This window comes from Hibiscus syriacus, unplaced genomic scaffold (assembly GCF_006381635.1).
Source record: "Hibiscus syriacus cultivar Baekdansim isolate YM2019G1 unplaced genomic scaffold, ASM638163v2 tig00111754_pilon, whole genome shotgun sequence".
In the NCBI taxonomy this organism is placed as follows: domain Eukaryota; kingdom Viridiplantae; phylum Streptophyta; class Magnoliopsida; order Malvales; family Malvaceae; genus Hibiscus; species Hibiscus syriacus.
The window spans coordinates 940955-955331 of record NW_024063169.1 but is presented as its reverse complement, the minus strand read 5'-3'; the positions used below and the strand labels follow the sequence as shown (position 1 = coordinate 955331).

The 14377-nt window shown below is 33.5% G+C and overlaps 2 protein-coding genes across 2 annotated transcripts in view; both read right to left on the bottom strand.

Annotated features, from left to right (window-relative positions):
* Positions 1-3667: 3667 nt before the first annotated feature.
* Positions 3668-7197, bottom strand: LOC120169183 (putative disease resistance protein At1g50180). Its single transcript, XM_039177395.1, has 5 exons — positions 6674-7197; positions 6086-6223; positions 4740-4834; positions 4623-4681; positions 3668-4174 (listed from the first exon to the last, which is right to left on the bottom strand). Exons 1-5 carry the CDS (start codon positions 7195-7197, stop codon positions 3668-3670), a joined length of 1323 nt encoding a protein of 440 aa, XP_039033326.1.
* A 3531-nt stretch (positions 7198-10728) lies between these two features.
* Positions 10729-14377, bottom strand: part of LOC120169182 (probable disease resistance protein At1g58602) — a 28382-nt gene continuing 24733 nt past the window's right edge. The window contains exon 3 of the mRNA XM_039177394.1: positions 10729-12575. Within this exon, the coding sequence (XP_039033325.1) occupies positions 10729-12575 (1847 nt within the window). The remainder of the gene's footprint in view (positions 12576-14377) is intronic.

The following is a 14377-nucleotide window of genomic DNA, read 5'->3' as shown; positions in this document are numbered from 1 at the left end:
ATATTTATTCCTCTTAATTAAATGCCTACAATCTCTTTAATTGAATTCAGAATTTCTTCGACACATCTTTTGCTTCTTCGGTACAACCTTTATTTCTTTCCTCCCATATGGTATAGATTCAAGCACACAAGCAAGTTTCAAGATAGTAGCGAGGAGTGACTTTCCTTTCTAAGAATCATTGGCCCAGTCTAACATGTTCGCCCATGGTAAAGTTGGAGTACTTAGGCTGGAGAGATTTAGGATGGCCTTCCATAGGGAAACTGCCAAAGAGCATTCACTGAACAGGTGGTCCCTAGTCTCAGTAACTTCGTTACAGATTATACAAGTGCCATCAGTAACTATTCCCATTCTAAGAAGCCTCTCCTTAGTTGGGAGCCTATTCATAAGTGACATCCATGCAATCATGTTGTGTTTGGGAATGTGAAGAGGAAACCATATCAATTTGTGCCATGAGACTTTTTCTCCTTTCACCCGTAGTTTTTCCAGATATCTTTTGTTTTAGTTGCTCCTGTAGATAAAATTGAGATGGAAACTGCCTTTTGTTTCAGTATGCGTCTGATACACCAGCTAGAATTTTTCACATCTTCCATCAACAGAAAATCTTTATCCTTAATAACATAACTTTTAATCCAAGCTACCCACAATGATCCATCTCCCGCAAGGATGTTTCGGATAAGTTGTATCATACATGATTTGTTCCATGTTCTAACATCTTTTAGCCCTAGTCCTCTTTCAGATTTTGGTTGGCAAATTTTCTGTCAGCTAACTCTGGCTCCAGTGGTTGTCTTATCAGTACCTTTCCAAAAAAATCTAGAGCAAAGTTGTTCAATCCTTTTAATCGTGGTCTGAGGCATAATTAACTGCCTGCACCAGTAGTTTGCTATACTGAAGAGGACAACTCTGATTAGTTCTAATCTGCCTAATAGCTCAAGTGTTTTCCTGACCAATGATGAAGTTTTGATTTGATCTTTTCGATGAGAACCACACAATCCCTTTTTGTGAGTTTCCTTATGGTTAAAGGAACCCCTAAGTATCTCACTGACAAGTAACCATGTTTGAATCCCATTGATTGTATTAATTGCTCTAGATTTCTGGAAGTGATTCATGTTGTAAATAGCTCACATTTGGCAACATTAAGTTTTAGACCTGACATTTCATAGAAATGGTCCAATACACTAATGACTCCAGCAACATATTCAATATTTCCTTTACAGAAGATTAGAAGGTCAACTGCAAAAGAAAGATGGGTAAGGTCGATCTTCTTACATTTATGGTGGAATCCGAACAAGCCTTTCACTATAGCCATGTTGAGGATTCTAGAGAGCACATTCATACCAAGAACAAATAAGATAGGAGAAAGAGGGTCACCTTGTCTTATTCCCCTTGCACCCTTGAAGAAACCAATTAAACTTTCATTGAATGAGATGGAGTATCGTGCTTCACTGAAGCAAGTTTCAATCCAACCAATGAAAGTATTAGGAAGTTGTAAGGCCTTTAGGATAGTAGAAATGAAACCCCAGTGAAGAGAGTGAAAGGCCTTTTGTAAATCAATTTTCAAGGCACATCTAGGAGAGATAGATTTTCTTCCATAGCATCTCACCAGTTCTTGAGAAAGGAGGGTGTTGTCAGTAATGTTTCTTCCTTTTACGAAAGCTAACTGATTGAGAGATATTATCCCTGGAAGAAGAGTAGTCAACCTATTGACTAGGATCTTTGTGATTGCCTTGTATATGACTGATCAACAGGAAATAGGTCGAAAATCTCTAACTTTGTTAGGATTAGGTACCTTTGGGATTAAAGCAATGGTAGTAGTATTGAAGGCTGGAAGGATGAAAGTCTCTTGAAAGAAGTATTTAATAGCATTGATTATGTCTACTCCAACGACAGACCAGGATTTTTCGAAAAAATATGGAGTGTATCCATCTGGACTAGGAGCTTTGTCATTTCTTTGGTTGAAAATGGCTTCTTGGATATCTTCATCAGTTATTTCCTTTACAAGGTTAAAAGAGACTTCTGAAGGCAAGTTAAATTGCATCAGGTCTTTTACAAGGTTAGAAGAGACTTCTGAAGGCAAGAACTAATATTTGGGCGTTCTAAGTGTGCTATAACAATCCTCTCGTGCAAATAATTCTTAAATATATTTTTTAATCTAGTTTTAAACTAATGTTTTTGAAATTATCTTTTTCAAATAATTCTTTTTAAAAAAAATTAAAAGGATAATTTTATAGATAATCATCAGAATGATCAACTCCATTTAAAAAAATATGAAGAATTTAAAGAAATGTATTTTTAAAACCTAAAAAGGGTTTTTACGAATTAGAACAAAATTTTCCTGATTTATTTGAAAATGAATCTAAGACTAGGATAAGTCTACAACACACGTCGCACACCACAATAAACCACTAAAACGACATACTGAAATACACCACAAGTAAATTTGTCCTTATTATATAAATATTAAAAAGTATAAGGATTTATTTAAAATTAATCATTTATTAAAATTTAATTATACTTTTAATAGAATTATAATTAAATTACAATTTTTTATTAAAAATAATAATTAATTTAAGTAATTTAACTTGTTTAGAATTAGAATTTTAAATTTATATAAGTTATAATTGACCATCAGTATTAGTCACAACCGACGATCACCTTAACTCATCGAAAAATCAACTGCTACAACATCCATCCCTTTCGTTTGTCGTCGCTCAGCTCGGCGTTGCCCAGATATTTTTAATAAAAAAAATGTGTAAACTACACGTTTAGTACTTAAACTATTACTTTTATGTATGAAACTGAGAATTAGATATACTTCATGTATAAATAGAGTAATTAACCCTAAAAAAGAGAACAAGAACTTGATGAAGATAAGTGTGGATTGCAAGATTTTCTTTCAATTATGGGTGGATTTATGTTAAAGTCTTCCACATTAAAATGTTCAATCTTGAAGGGCCCTTGGATCTTCAACTTTCGGATATTTTTCATGTTGATAAGATCTTCTGCATAGCAATTCTCAGTGTTGAAGTTCACAAATGTTAGGAGGTTTATCAAAGTACCCAACTTCAACTTTGTTTTGTCATCGCATTCATAAGGGAGATATAGATGTCTTAGCTGCTCCATCCTCCCTATAATATCAGGTACATGAACAGGTTCAGGAGTGTTTCCATGAATTCTTAAATCCAAGGTTTGCAAGCATCTTAAGTTGCCCAGTGGTGATAGAAATTTTGACTCTTTGAAATGAATGGTTTTTAGCTTCAAGAATCTTAAATGGATGAGATTGCCTATATCACCGATTAATCTGCATTTCTGAAGTGCACTTCCTCCTCCATAGTTTAGAACTCTAAGCAATTTGAGATTGGTGAACATATATGTCCAAAACCACCGAACTTTTAGAAAAGGAACATATACAATGTCCCTAATATACCGAATACGATTCAGGGGATTGAGCAGGTGACTCAAAATATATCGAACAACGAAAGTGACCGGAGATTTGGACATTCTATGCGCTGTGACTCAAAAAACTTGTGTGCAGAGATTCTACGAACATCTCGGATTGAAGACGACTAGTTTACATTTGACTCATCCACAATGGAGATGAAGTTCTGTTGTTTTGCCTTTGACAAGTAGAGATCTCTCGTTAGATCATGCAACTGAAAGGTCTTGATCTTTAAGGTTGCAACGTCCCTTTTTCGTGGTTGAACCATGCACCTTCTGCAAGCTCCATTAAATAATCTTCAGCCACATCTTCTGTTATTTCTCCTTGTTGCTTTGGTGGAACTATACCTTCGGCAACCAATAACCGAATCAATCTTTGTGCCTTTATTAATTTAGTGAGCATTTTAACTGAAGAGTCTGTCTGATGAAATGCAATCTTTCGAACTAATTTCCAACTTTCAACGTCGTCTAGGCACTGAAACACATGAAGGTAACTTTCACCTGAAGCCATGTCTTCATTTCGAGAGGTGAGCAATATCATGGTCTTGCTGTTCCTTTGAATAGGAAATGCAGGTTTTATAATGTCCCAAGTTTCTGTTTTCCAAATATCATCAAGTATCACCAGACATTTGTTTTCCTGCAGGAAATTGAACAATTTCTTTGATAATTCTTCGTCACTCCGTCTACCATCTTCTTTATCGAGGAAATCAAGTTGTGATTGTAACCCTTCAGACCCAGTCTATAAGTTAGACCCAAATCTAAGTGATCACATATCTCATTCAGAGTTTTTTTTTTAAAACAACTTTTAATACATTAGATATAATACATAACGAAATATAAATAATACAAATATATTCAAAACGATAGCAAATACATGTCACCAAACACAAACTGAAAAACATATAGAGATATACGTTCGTACAAAATAAGTAGTTGATCTCCCCTGATGCCAAATCTGCTAGCTTACGGTCTGCTGTTATCTGAAAAAGTTAAAAACTATAAAATGAGCTAAAAAGCCCAGTGTTCTCCAAACAGTGTATAAAAACATACGAATTAAATATTCCAATAAAATCGGTTATCAAACATATTTTAAAATATGAACTTTATTTTCACTCAATCACTCCGGTTTCTATTTTTTATATATTTTCCCGAAACATACACCCACCTGCACACCAGTAAGGACTTACCCTAAGCACGAAGCCGATGAGCCTGCAGTAATAACGTCTCCAGCCAGTCACTTCCATCACTGCAATGTGTAGGTTCCCCAGAACCATACACCCACCTGCACACCAGTAATGACTTACCCTGAGCACACAACAAAGGAGTCTGCAGTAATAACTTCCCCATCCAGTCACTCCAATCACTACAATGTGTATGTTCTCCAGAACCATACACCCACCTGCACACCAGTAAGGACTTACCCTGAGCACACAATAAAGGAGCATGAAATACTTCCCTCAATAATATCCCAGTGACAGAAATAAACATGTATGTATTTAGGTGAAATAGATATTAATCTATTAAAACATGAAAATGGTTCATGCTTAAAAATCATATGATGAAATTACAGAAACCATACATATGATAGTTTTAAAACAATAAGATAACACTGTCAGTAAACACACCTATAACAGTCTGAGAAATCAGATAGGGAAGCCTATTACTGGGTTTGTCGATCACGCTCTGCTGCAGCGCTAGATCCTACGAATCGGAAAAATCCATATTGGAATCCTAATATAAATAATCTTAATCTTTATTTAAATCATATACGGAAACCTACGAGTAATTCTTGTATTACGCGGTTCGGATTGATATGATGAACGGACAACACCGGACCTGACTGATCCTCTCTCAGGTGAAACACGAGTACCTTCATAAAATATCTTACTTAATCAATTCCTTAACCATATCTCAAATAAATAATCAAAATACTAAAATACTAAGCCTATTTGGGTTCACATGCTCAATTCGGAGATTTCGGGTCATAATTTGGCAAAACGAACTTCGGAATCAAATTCAGGACGTCGAAAAACATAAAGTACGACCTTCCGAAATTTTGAATTATTGGTCAAAATCAAAGTCAATGGGATTGACTGACAATTTGGAGACTTTCATATTTGAATTTGGCGAAACATACCCCAAAAACGGATTCGGGACGTCGAAAACTGTCAGGATAGTTATATTCGGAAAAGATTAACGGTCGTTTAATAACTGGTCAAAGCCGGTCAAAGTTTTGGTCAAAGCCGGTCAAAGTTTTGGTCAAAGGAGGTCAAAGTTTTGGTCAAAGGAGGTCAACAAACTGTCAATCATTCTTCAGAAATAGCACCCTTTTAAAATAATTACTAAAATAACACCCATTTCGAATTAATTACTAAAATAGCACCCATTTCGAATTAATTACTAAAATAGCACCTATTTCGAATTAATTACTAAAATAGCACCCGATCAACGGTCAACGGGTCATTTTGACCTTCCCCACGCGCAGTGGCGATGCGTGGGGGCGTGTGGGACGTCTTCCGGCAGCGTAAAATTTACGGAAAAATTTCTAAAAATTATTTTGAGCGATTTCGAGATACTTACAAAGATCGGTTCAAATTTTTGAACGGCGGAAAGCTCGATTTCAACAAATCGGAAACTTTGACCGTCTCACCTCCCCACGCGCTGCCGTTGACGGGGACCAAGGATGACACCGACGGACTCGAAACAGCATAAGGAACACGATGGTGCGGGAGGTGTCGTAAACGGATCAATGATCGACGGTGAATTTAAGATTTTCTCGGCGATTATGCTAAAAAAAGGTCAATACTTTGACTGGAAATTCCCGACGTTTGGCAACGTTTCGCTTCAATTAATTTAAGGGGTTTGTTCCTCGCTCGATGATGAACACGATGGTGGTTTCAAAACAACGATCGGAATTCGGACGGTATCGGGATTGTTGTTGGAAGATGGTGTTGGGGGAAGGAATTTGGGAGGATTCATGTATATAACACCAAACTTACCTACCATTTTGGGGTAAATTCAGGGCTTGGTCCCTAAATTTCCTTTAATTCTAAAACAAGTTACAAGTTTTTAAAAACTTTCAATTTAGTTCCTAAATTTCATCAATTTACTTAATTAACTCCTCCCAATTCAATTAATTATTATTATTATTATTATTATTTTCAAATTTCCGGGTTGTTAGAGTGATAAAAAATCCCAAACTCTTCTCTTTTGGGGTTGTTCAGAGACAAATACCCACTCCCTGCGGGTGAAATGACCCATGATCTTGCTTTGTTTATATATTTTAATGGCAAGAGTGGTCTTCCCCAGACCACCCATTCCGCATATGGAAACATCCCTGCATTCACTTTTCTCATCGACAACAACTGGGACCAGTTTCTCAATATCATCACCGCGTCCAGCAATTTCATCGTCCACATTGTGAGAAAACTTCCGCCGTTGCTCTTGGAATTCAGTTGAAGAACTTGGTCCTTCTCCTCCACCCCATGATTCCTTTCGGCAATATGCACTCAATCGTCGTACCAAGTCATTGCTTCTTTCTATTATCTTCTCTATACTTGACCTGGTTTCGTGGAGCATCCATCCATCTTCCAAGATGCAGGCATATCTTTTAATACCATTTGTAAAACCAGGTCTCCTTTTGGAACCAATCTTAAGAGCAAAAATCTCCAAAACATTGTCAGCATCATGAGCCATTTCTCTTATTTCAGCAGCTTGGAGATGAATCGTCCCATTCCCGGCATTGTCTAAGAAGTTTTGCATCCATTTAAGCTCAGTTTCCAAACGTTTAACTTGGTCCTCCACGCCCCATAGATAAACTGCTTCTTTAGTTAGCAGCTAGCCGATTGTTTTCAATGCAGATGACACGGCAGCCCAAGCCATAATGGTGAACTCTGCTCAGAAAAAATTCTTTAATTTCTAATATGGAGTTCAAGATGTGAAGACGCGAAATCTTTCTGGGTAAACAAGTGCAACAAGCAATTCTTTTAAAGCGACTGCAATTATCAATAATTCAATTTAAATTAAAAAATATATAGAGTAACAGAAAATAAAGGCAATGCTATAATTAAGGGAACAGAAAGATTTATAGAAATATTAGGGGAAGACTAAACAATTAACGGCCTAACAGGTATCAAAGATAGGCTATAATTACAGGAATAAAATGATTCACAAAAATATGGTGCGGTGAATCAAGTACGAGGTGTATTAGTAAAAAGGATAAACTACAGGAATGGTTACCTGATTATAAGATGTTGTTTTATTAATTCCTTTCACAATTAAAAGTTATAAAATGGTTTCCCAATTGTAGGATGTTGTTTTGTTAAGTCCCTCAATTATTAAAAGTTATAAAATGATCATTCGAGTATTCATATGTTCGAAACTTGTCCTTTTCCGTTAAAAAATTAACGATTGTATGAGCTAGACGTTAACATGTTGATTGAGATATAATAAAATCATATTTTAGTAATGTTTATTGATACCGATATTAATTTCAATCAATGACTTGAAGACATAATGTAAATAGAGAACATCATTGTAACTTTATTAGTGATGGTGTGCGGAGGAAGAATATTTGGACTAGCTTTATTAAATAAAGTGAGGATTATAATAGGCTTAAATGTAAAAAAGGTGTCTAACTTATGATCATTTTTCTAGTTTAGTGCCTAACGTTTATTTTATTTCAGTTTGGTGTCTAACATTTCATTCTGTTACTCAAAATAAGTCAAGTTGTGATGGACCGTTAGTTTTCTTCATTAAGTGACACGTGTCACAATCTGATAATTTTAAAAATTTTATACAAAATTTTAAAAAAATAAAATTATATATTTTTAAAAAGGAAAATACATAAATTTTGAAATAACCCATATCGACAGTCGCCCTTCGCTGTCGACCCTACCTCCCTCCAGCGACCAAAACCCCTATGAAATCAGGACTAATCAACGGCCTACTGACAACGAATATATATTTTATACCTCGTGAACCCTATGATGAAAATCGCAATTTCAACGGCCAATCAACGACAACTACGACGACTTATAACTAGGATGATGACAAAGACTATGTCGGCGGCAGTGGTCGTGACCGAAAAGGGCAGCGACGATGGGTTAGTGTTACGATTTGGGAATTTTTGGGATTTTGAGGCTTTTTGTAATTTAAAAGAAATAAGGGTTTTTTATAAATATAATAATATTTGTAATATTTATAAAAAATTCAAGATTATGAGATTGTGAAATGTGTCAGTTAACGGAGAAAACTAATGGTCCGTCATGACTTGACCCATTTTGAGTAATAGAACGAAACGTTAGGCACCAAACTGAAACGAAATAAACGTTAGACACTAAACTAGAAAAACGGGTATAGGTTGGGCATCTTTTCTATATTTAAGACATTATAATAATATATAATGTTAAATAGATAAATGTAACTTGCAAAAATAAAAATAGAAAGTATTTGCTTTTTAAAAGTAAAAATAAAATGGGTAAATAACAACATTCATCACTGAACTTTACTCTTTCTTCTATTTCACTCTTTTTGTTTTTAATTTTTTTAATTTACTCACTAAACTTTATAAATTGAATGTTTTTGGTTACTCAACGATGATATGGATTATTATTTTATTAACATTTTAATATAATATAGAATTATAGTAAAAAATAAATTTAATAATATTAATTTTTACACTAAAACCTTAAATTCCCAAATTAAAATCAACACTCTCACGGCATCACCTTCTTCTCTTCTCTCATGGCAACACTTTCTTCTTCTTTCTTCTCTCAACAGCTACGATAACACCTTTTTTCTCTCAACTTCTCTCAACGACAACACCTTCTTCTTCTTCCATCAAAGTTGTCATTCAACATTTATTTTCGGTCAACGAGCGATCCACTGTCTGTCGGTGGGAGGGTAAACCTATCAAGAGTGAGGGTGGGTGGGATTATAATTTGGGGTTTAGGGTTTAAGATATAATGTGAGAATTTAGGGTTTGGATTTAAAATTTAAAGGTATAATTTAGTATTATTGAATTTATTTTTATTTTAATCATATTTGGTATTAAAATATTCATAAAAATATGAAATGTCATATAAAAAATAATAAAATAGTCCATGCCATCGTTGAGTGACCTAAAAAATTCAATTTATAAAGTTCAGTAAGTAAATTAAAAAAACAATTAAAAGAACAATAAGTGAAATAGGATAAAGAGTGAAGTTCAATGATGAATGGTGTAATTTACCCAAATAAAAAATCACAACATTTTAAATTTAATTTGCTCTTCTAACTCATTAGAATGATATCACATTAATTATTTTTGATAACATGAAACTCGTCACAGAATTTGAATTCATTCGCATGATCATATTTCTGAATATAATTTAAATTTAGTATTATTTTTTTAAAAATAAAGATAAAACGAAATTTTAAAATAATTGATATTTGTGCTATAACAATCCTCTCGTGCAAATAATTTTTAAACATATTTATTTTATTTAGTTTTAAACGCATGTATTCGGAATTGTCTTTTTCAAATATTTTTTTTTAAAACTTTAAAAGGATAATTTTATAGATAATCATCAGAAATATCAACTTCATTTTAAAAAGATATGAAGAATTTAAAGAAATGTATTTTAGAACCTAAAAGAGTTTTTACAAATTAAAACAAATTTTCCATGATTATTAAAGTATATATTTCCTTTAATTAAAACAATATCAAAACACCATACAACACAATCTTACAATATATTAATCTCACGCCAATTATTAAACAAAAGACAGCACAATTTACCATATAATGCCTTCTTTCCCTGTAGAAGAAGAAAATATCAAAAGGAACAAAAGTCAATTTTTTTTAATATTCAATTGTAAACAAAACATTAAAGACTTAGAATAAAAAAAGTATACATATTTGTTTTGGAAAGGAAAAACTCAGATATTAAGAAGAAAAATTGAAGTTGCAACAGCTATGAATCATGTTTAATGGTTGGAAAACAGACGATTACCTTTTCCATGGATCAAATCCAAATACACAATCTCTTTCCTTCCTGTTTTTTTTTTTTAAATAAAGTGGGGAAAAAACCAAACTCAGATTCTTGATTTCAGACCTACAAAATTGAGTGATCTTAACGAGAATGAGAATTTGCCTAAGCTCATAGGCGTCATCTATAACTGCTTAATTGGAGTTAAAACAGAGGATAAGAACAAATGCTAAATCTTACCAGAAGAATTATGTGCTTCAAATTAGGATCTACATGTGCAAAGCTTATAGCTGTGAATAAATATAATAGGATTGAGCATTTCCTATAACAGAGATTTAGAAATTACCTCCGAGTTAGTGGTATATCGCCGTTTGTATGTCCTGGAATATGACCAAATATTTTGGACTTTGTCGGAATCTTGTCCTCCTTGCACCACTTTATCGTGGAATTCCTTTGGCATTGATCTAATCTCCAGTTCTTGGAGGGTTGTAATGAACCTCAATTCATCTGGAAGCATCTCTAACGTTTGACAGTATTCAATCTCCAATCGTTGAAGACAAGGCATGGCTCCTTTATCCACCTTCCACTGCTTCGTGTCCTTAAGACCACAAAGGCTCAAAGACTCCAGTTTAGGAAAACCTTGTGCAGAGCAAGACATTTGCTTTCCAATGAAAGAATCATAGCTGAACTCAAGAAACCTTAAGTTAGGAAGCTTCTCTAGTGTTGGCATTGGATCTTCCTGAAACTTGCAACGTTCCAAGTATATGTAGGCGAGATTTGAAGGCAAGTAGTGGTGCTCTGGGAACTTACTTATCTCCGCATCTATTATCAACTTACAAATGCTACCGCAGCTTGAGAGGAGGTGTGCCAAATGTCTTGGATCTATCCAACCGTTAATAGCGAAGGTGTGAAGATATTTACTTCGGATTATGGGTGGATTCTTGTCCAACTCCACCTCGTTAAAATCTTCAATATTGAAGGGCCCAAAAATCTCCAACTCTCTAAGCTTTGTCATGTTGCTAAGATCCTTCAGATAACATTTCTTGGTGTTGAAGTTTACTAATGTGAGAAGGTTCCTCAAAGTATCCAACCTCAACTTTGTTTTGTCATCACAAAACTTAGGGAGATATAGATGTCTTAGTTGTTCCATCCTCCATATCACGTCAGGTACGTGGATAAAAGCAATTGTTTTAATTCGTAAATCCAAGGTTTGCAAGCATCTTAAGTTTCCCAGAGATGATGGCAATTTTTTACTTGTGAATCTGAGACTGTTTAGACTCAAGAATCTTAAATGAATGAGATTCCCAATATCACCGATTAACTTGGAATACGCATCTGTTTGCTGTCCTTCATAGTTTAAAACTCTGAGCAATTTCAAATTGATGGATATATGTACCCAAAATCCTCGAGCTTTTAGAAAAAGAATATATGCAGCCCAAATATCCCAAAAACAACTAAGCCGACTGAATGGACCTTCTAAACAGGCCGAAGGTGTTGCTAACCAAAATAACTCTCCTAGATACCTTGTATTAAAGAAGGAAAGTGATCGAAGATTTGGACATCTAATGTACTTTGTCTCAAAGATCTCATGCATAGAAACTCTGCGAACCTTTCGAATTGTGGACAACGAGAATGCATTTGACTCATCTACAATGAAGACAAAGTTCTCTTCTTTTGCCTTTGACAAGCAAAGGTCTCTTATTAGGTCATGCATCTGAAATGTTTTCACCTTTGAGGTTACAACGTCTCTGTCTCGTACTTGAATCATGCACCTTTCTGCAAGCTCCGTTAAGTAATGCTCTGCCACATCTTCTGCGACTCCCCACTCCCCGTCTCCTTCCTCCGTTGATGAAACTATACCTTCAGCAACCCATAACTGAATTAGTCTATCCACACGTATCACATAATCCTCTGGGAAATGGCTTAAATAAAGAAAACAGGATCTTAAATGGGCAGGCAAATCATCGTAACTTAATGCCAACACTTCCATGGTTCCTTGGCCTTGGACTTTGCTTCTATTCAAGTATGATTTAACATTTTCACTCACTCTTTGCCATTCATCCAATGAGCTTTTTGTAGCCAAAATTCCTCCCAACACAACTATGGCTAATGGCAGCCCTCCACATTGTTCAACCATTACTTTTCCCAACTCCTTTTTCTTATCATCAACTGTATGATCGGCACATTGTTTACGCTTGTCTTGTCCCAAGTCCTTTTTCTTATCATCAACTGTATCATCAGCACATTGTTTACCCTTGTCTTGTTCCAACTCCATTATCTCACCATCAACCATTTTATCTGCACAATACGAAGGGCTAAGTGATTGCTACTCAAAATCAGGAATGAACATCTTTTTTATATAGATTTTCATAGGTAAAATTTCTATAAATACATTTGGAATGAACATTGTTTTGAACACCTAGAATAATAGTGGTCCACCTATAGTTTTATTTTCTTTAAATAATAGGAGGAATTAGAAAGTAGATGATCCAGAGATATTAGGAAGTTTCTACACTATGGCCAAGTACAATTATTTAATGATAAAGAAAATATATATTTTTTCTTAGAAAATAATACTTATCTTTGTCTTTATATTATATACGTTAAGCATGCATTCAGTCAAATTTGTTTTTTGGTTACAACAAAACCCAACGCATAGTTTATTACCTCAATCAAACAGTTAATTGTATATTTGTTATCATTGTTAAATATCTTCGAAGCTAGAAAATATGTCCAAATTATTGCAAATGTCAAAAAAAGAATTTTCAAGCATAGTTTATATGTCTGTCTTGCTTGAATATATTGTCACATAAACTACTTAAGATAGAATATATATACTTCAATTATTCCTGATATAATTATCTATATAATATGTTTTAATCTATTATTACAACTTATTTCTAATAGTATTACTTATATTATTTCACAATATAATATAAAACTATTAAATCTACCTATTACTCACAGGTAACGTTTAATTATACGTTGGCTGCTACTTGAAAATTTGCAAATGACTTGTTTATTTAGTTTATATTAAGGTTATATTTGAACGCCACATAATAATTATAAAAAGGTATAATTAATTACACTCTCTATAATTAATTATTATCCCAATCAAACAATTAATTATACGTATTTGTTATCAATGTTAAATATCTTTGAAGCTAGAAAATATGTTCGAGTTATTGCAAAATATGTCCAAATCAAGTTATAATATATACGTTTGTCTTGCTTGAACACAGTCGCATAAACTACTTAAGAAACTAAGCATGAAGCTAGAAAATATGTTCGAATTATTGCAAAATATGTCCAAATCAAGGATTAATGATGTAATTTTTTATTTACAAAAGCAAACATATTTAGTCGGTTGATCAAGTTGTTCATCTTTGTTCCCTCATATTATCTTAGTTTATGGATTCTAGGCCCACTAGGAGTATTTCCATTCCTTCTCCCTTTCCTTTAGGTAGGGTTAGGATTAGATATAAAATTTGTCTAAAAAATTTAACTGTATAATTATCTATGTAGAATATTTTAATTTATTATTACTACATAGTTCTAACAGTATTACTTATATTTTTTTTGTTACAATTACTTATATTATTTAAAAAAATATATAATATAAAAGATATTAAATTTATAAGGCCTTGTTTATTTAACCTACACTAATGGCATGTTTGGACGTCACAATATAATTATAAAAAAGTATAATTAATTGCACTTTCAATTAATTACAATTAATTTTAATTTTCAAGATATATTTAATTAATAAAATACAGTTACACACAATTAAGTGAGATTTATTAATTAAAAATGAATAAAATGTTTAGAAATTATCATTATTAAAACATATTTCCTTCAATTCTCACTCTCTAAGAATAAAATAAAATAATTTGAAAGATTCAATTACAGCCAATTTGGGACTCACTAATTACAATGATTAGCTAGCATGCCACTCTTGTATAATTATACTC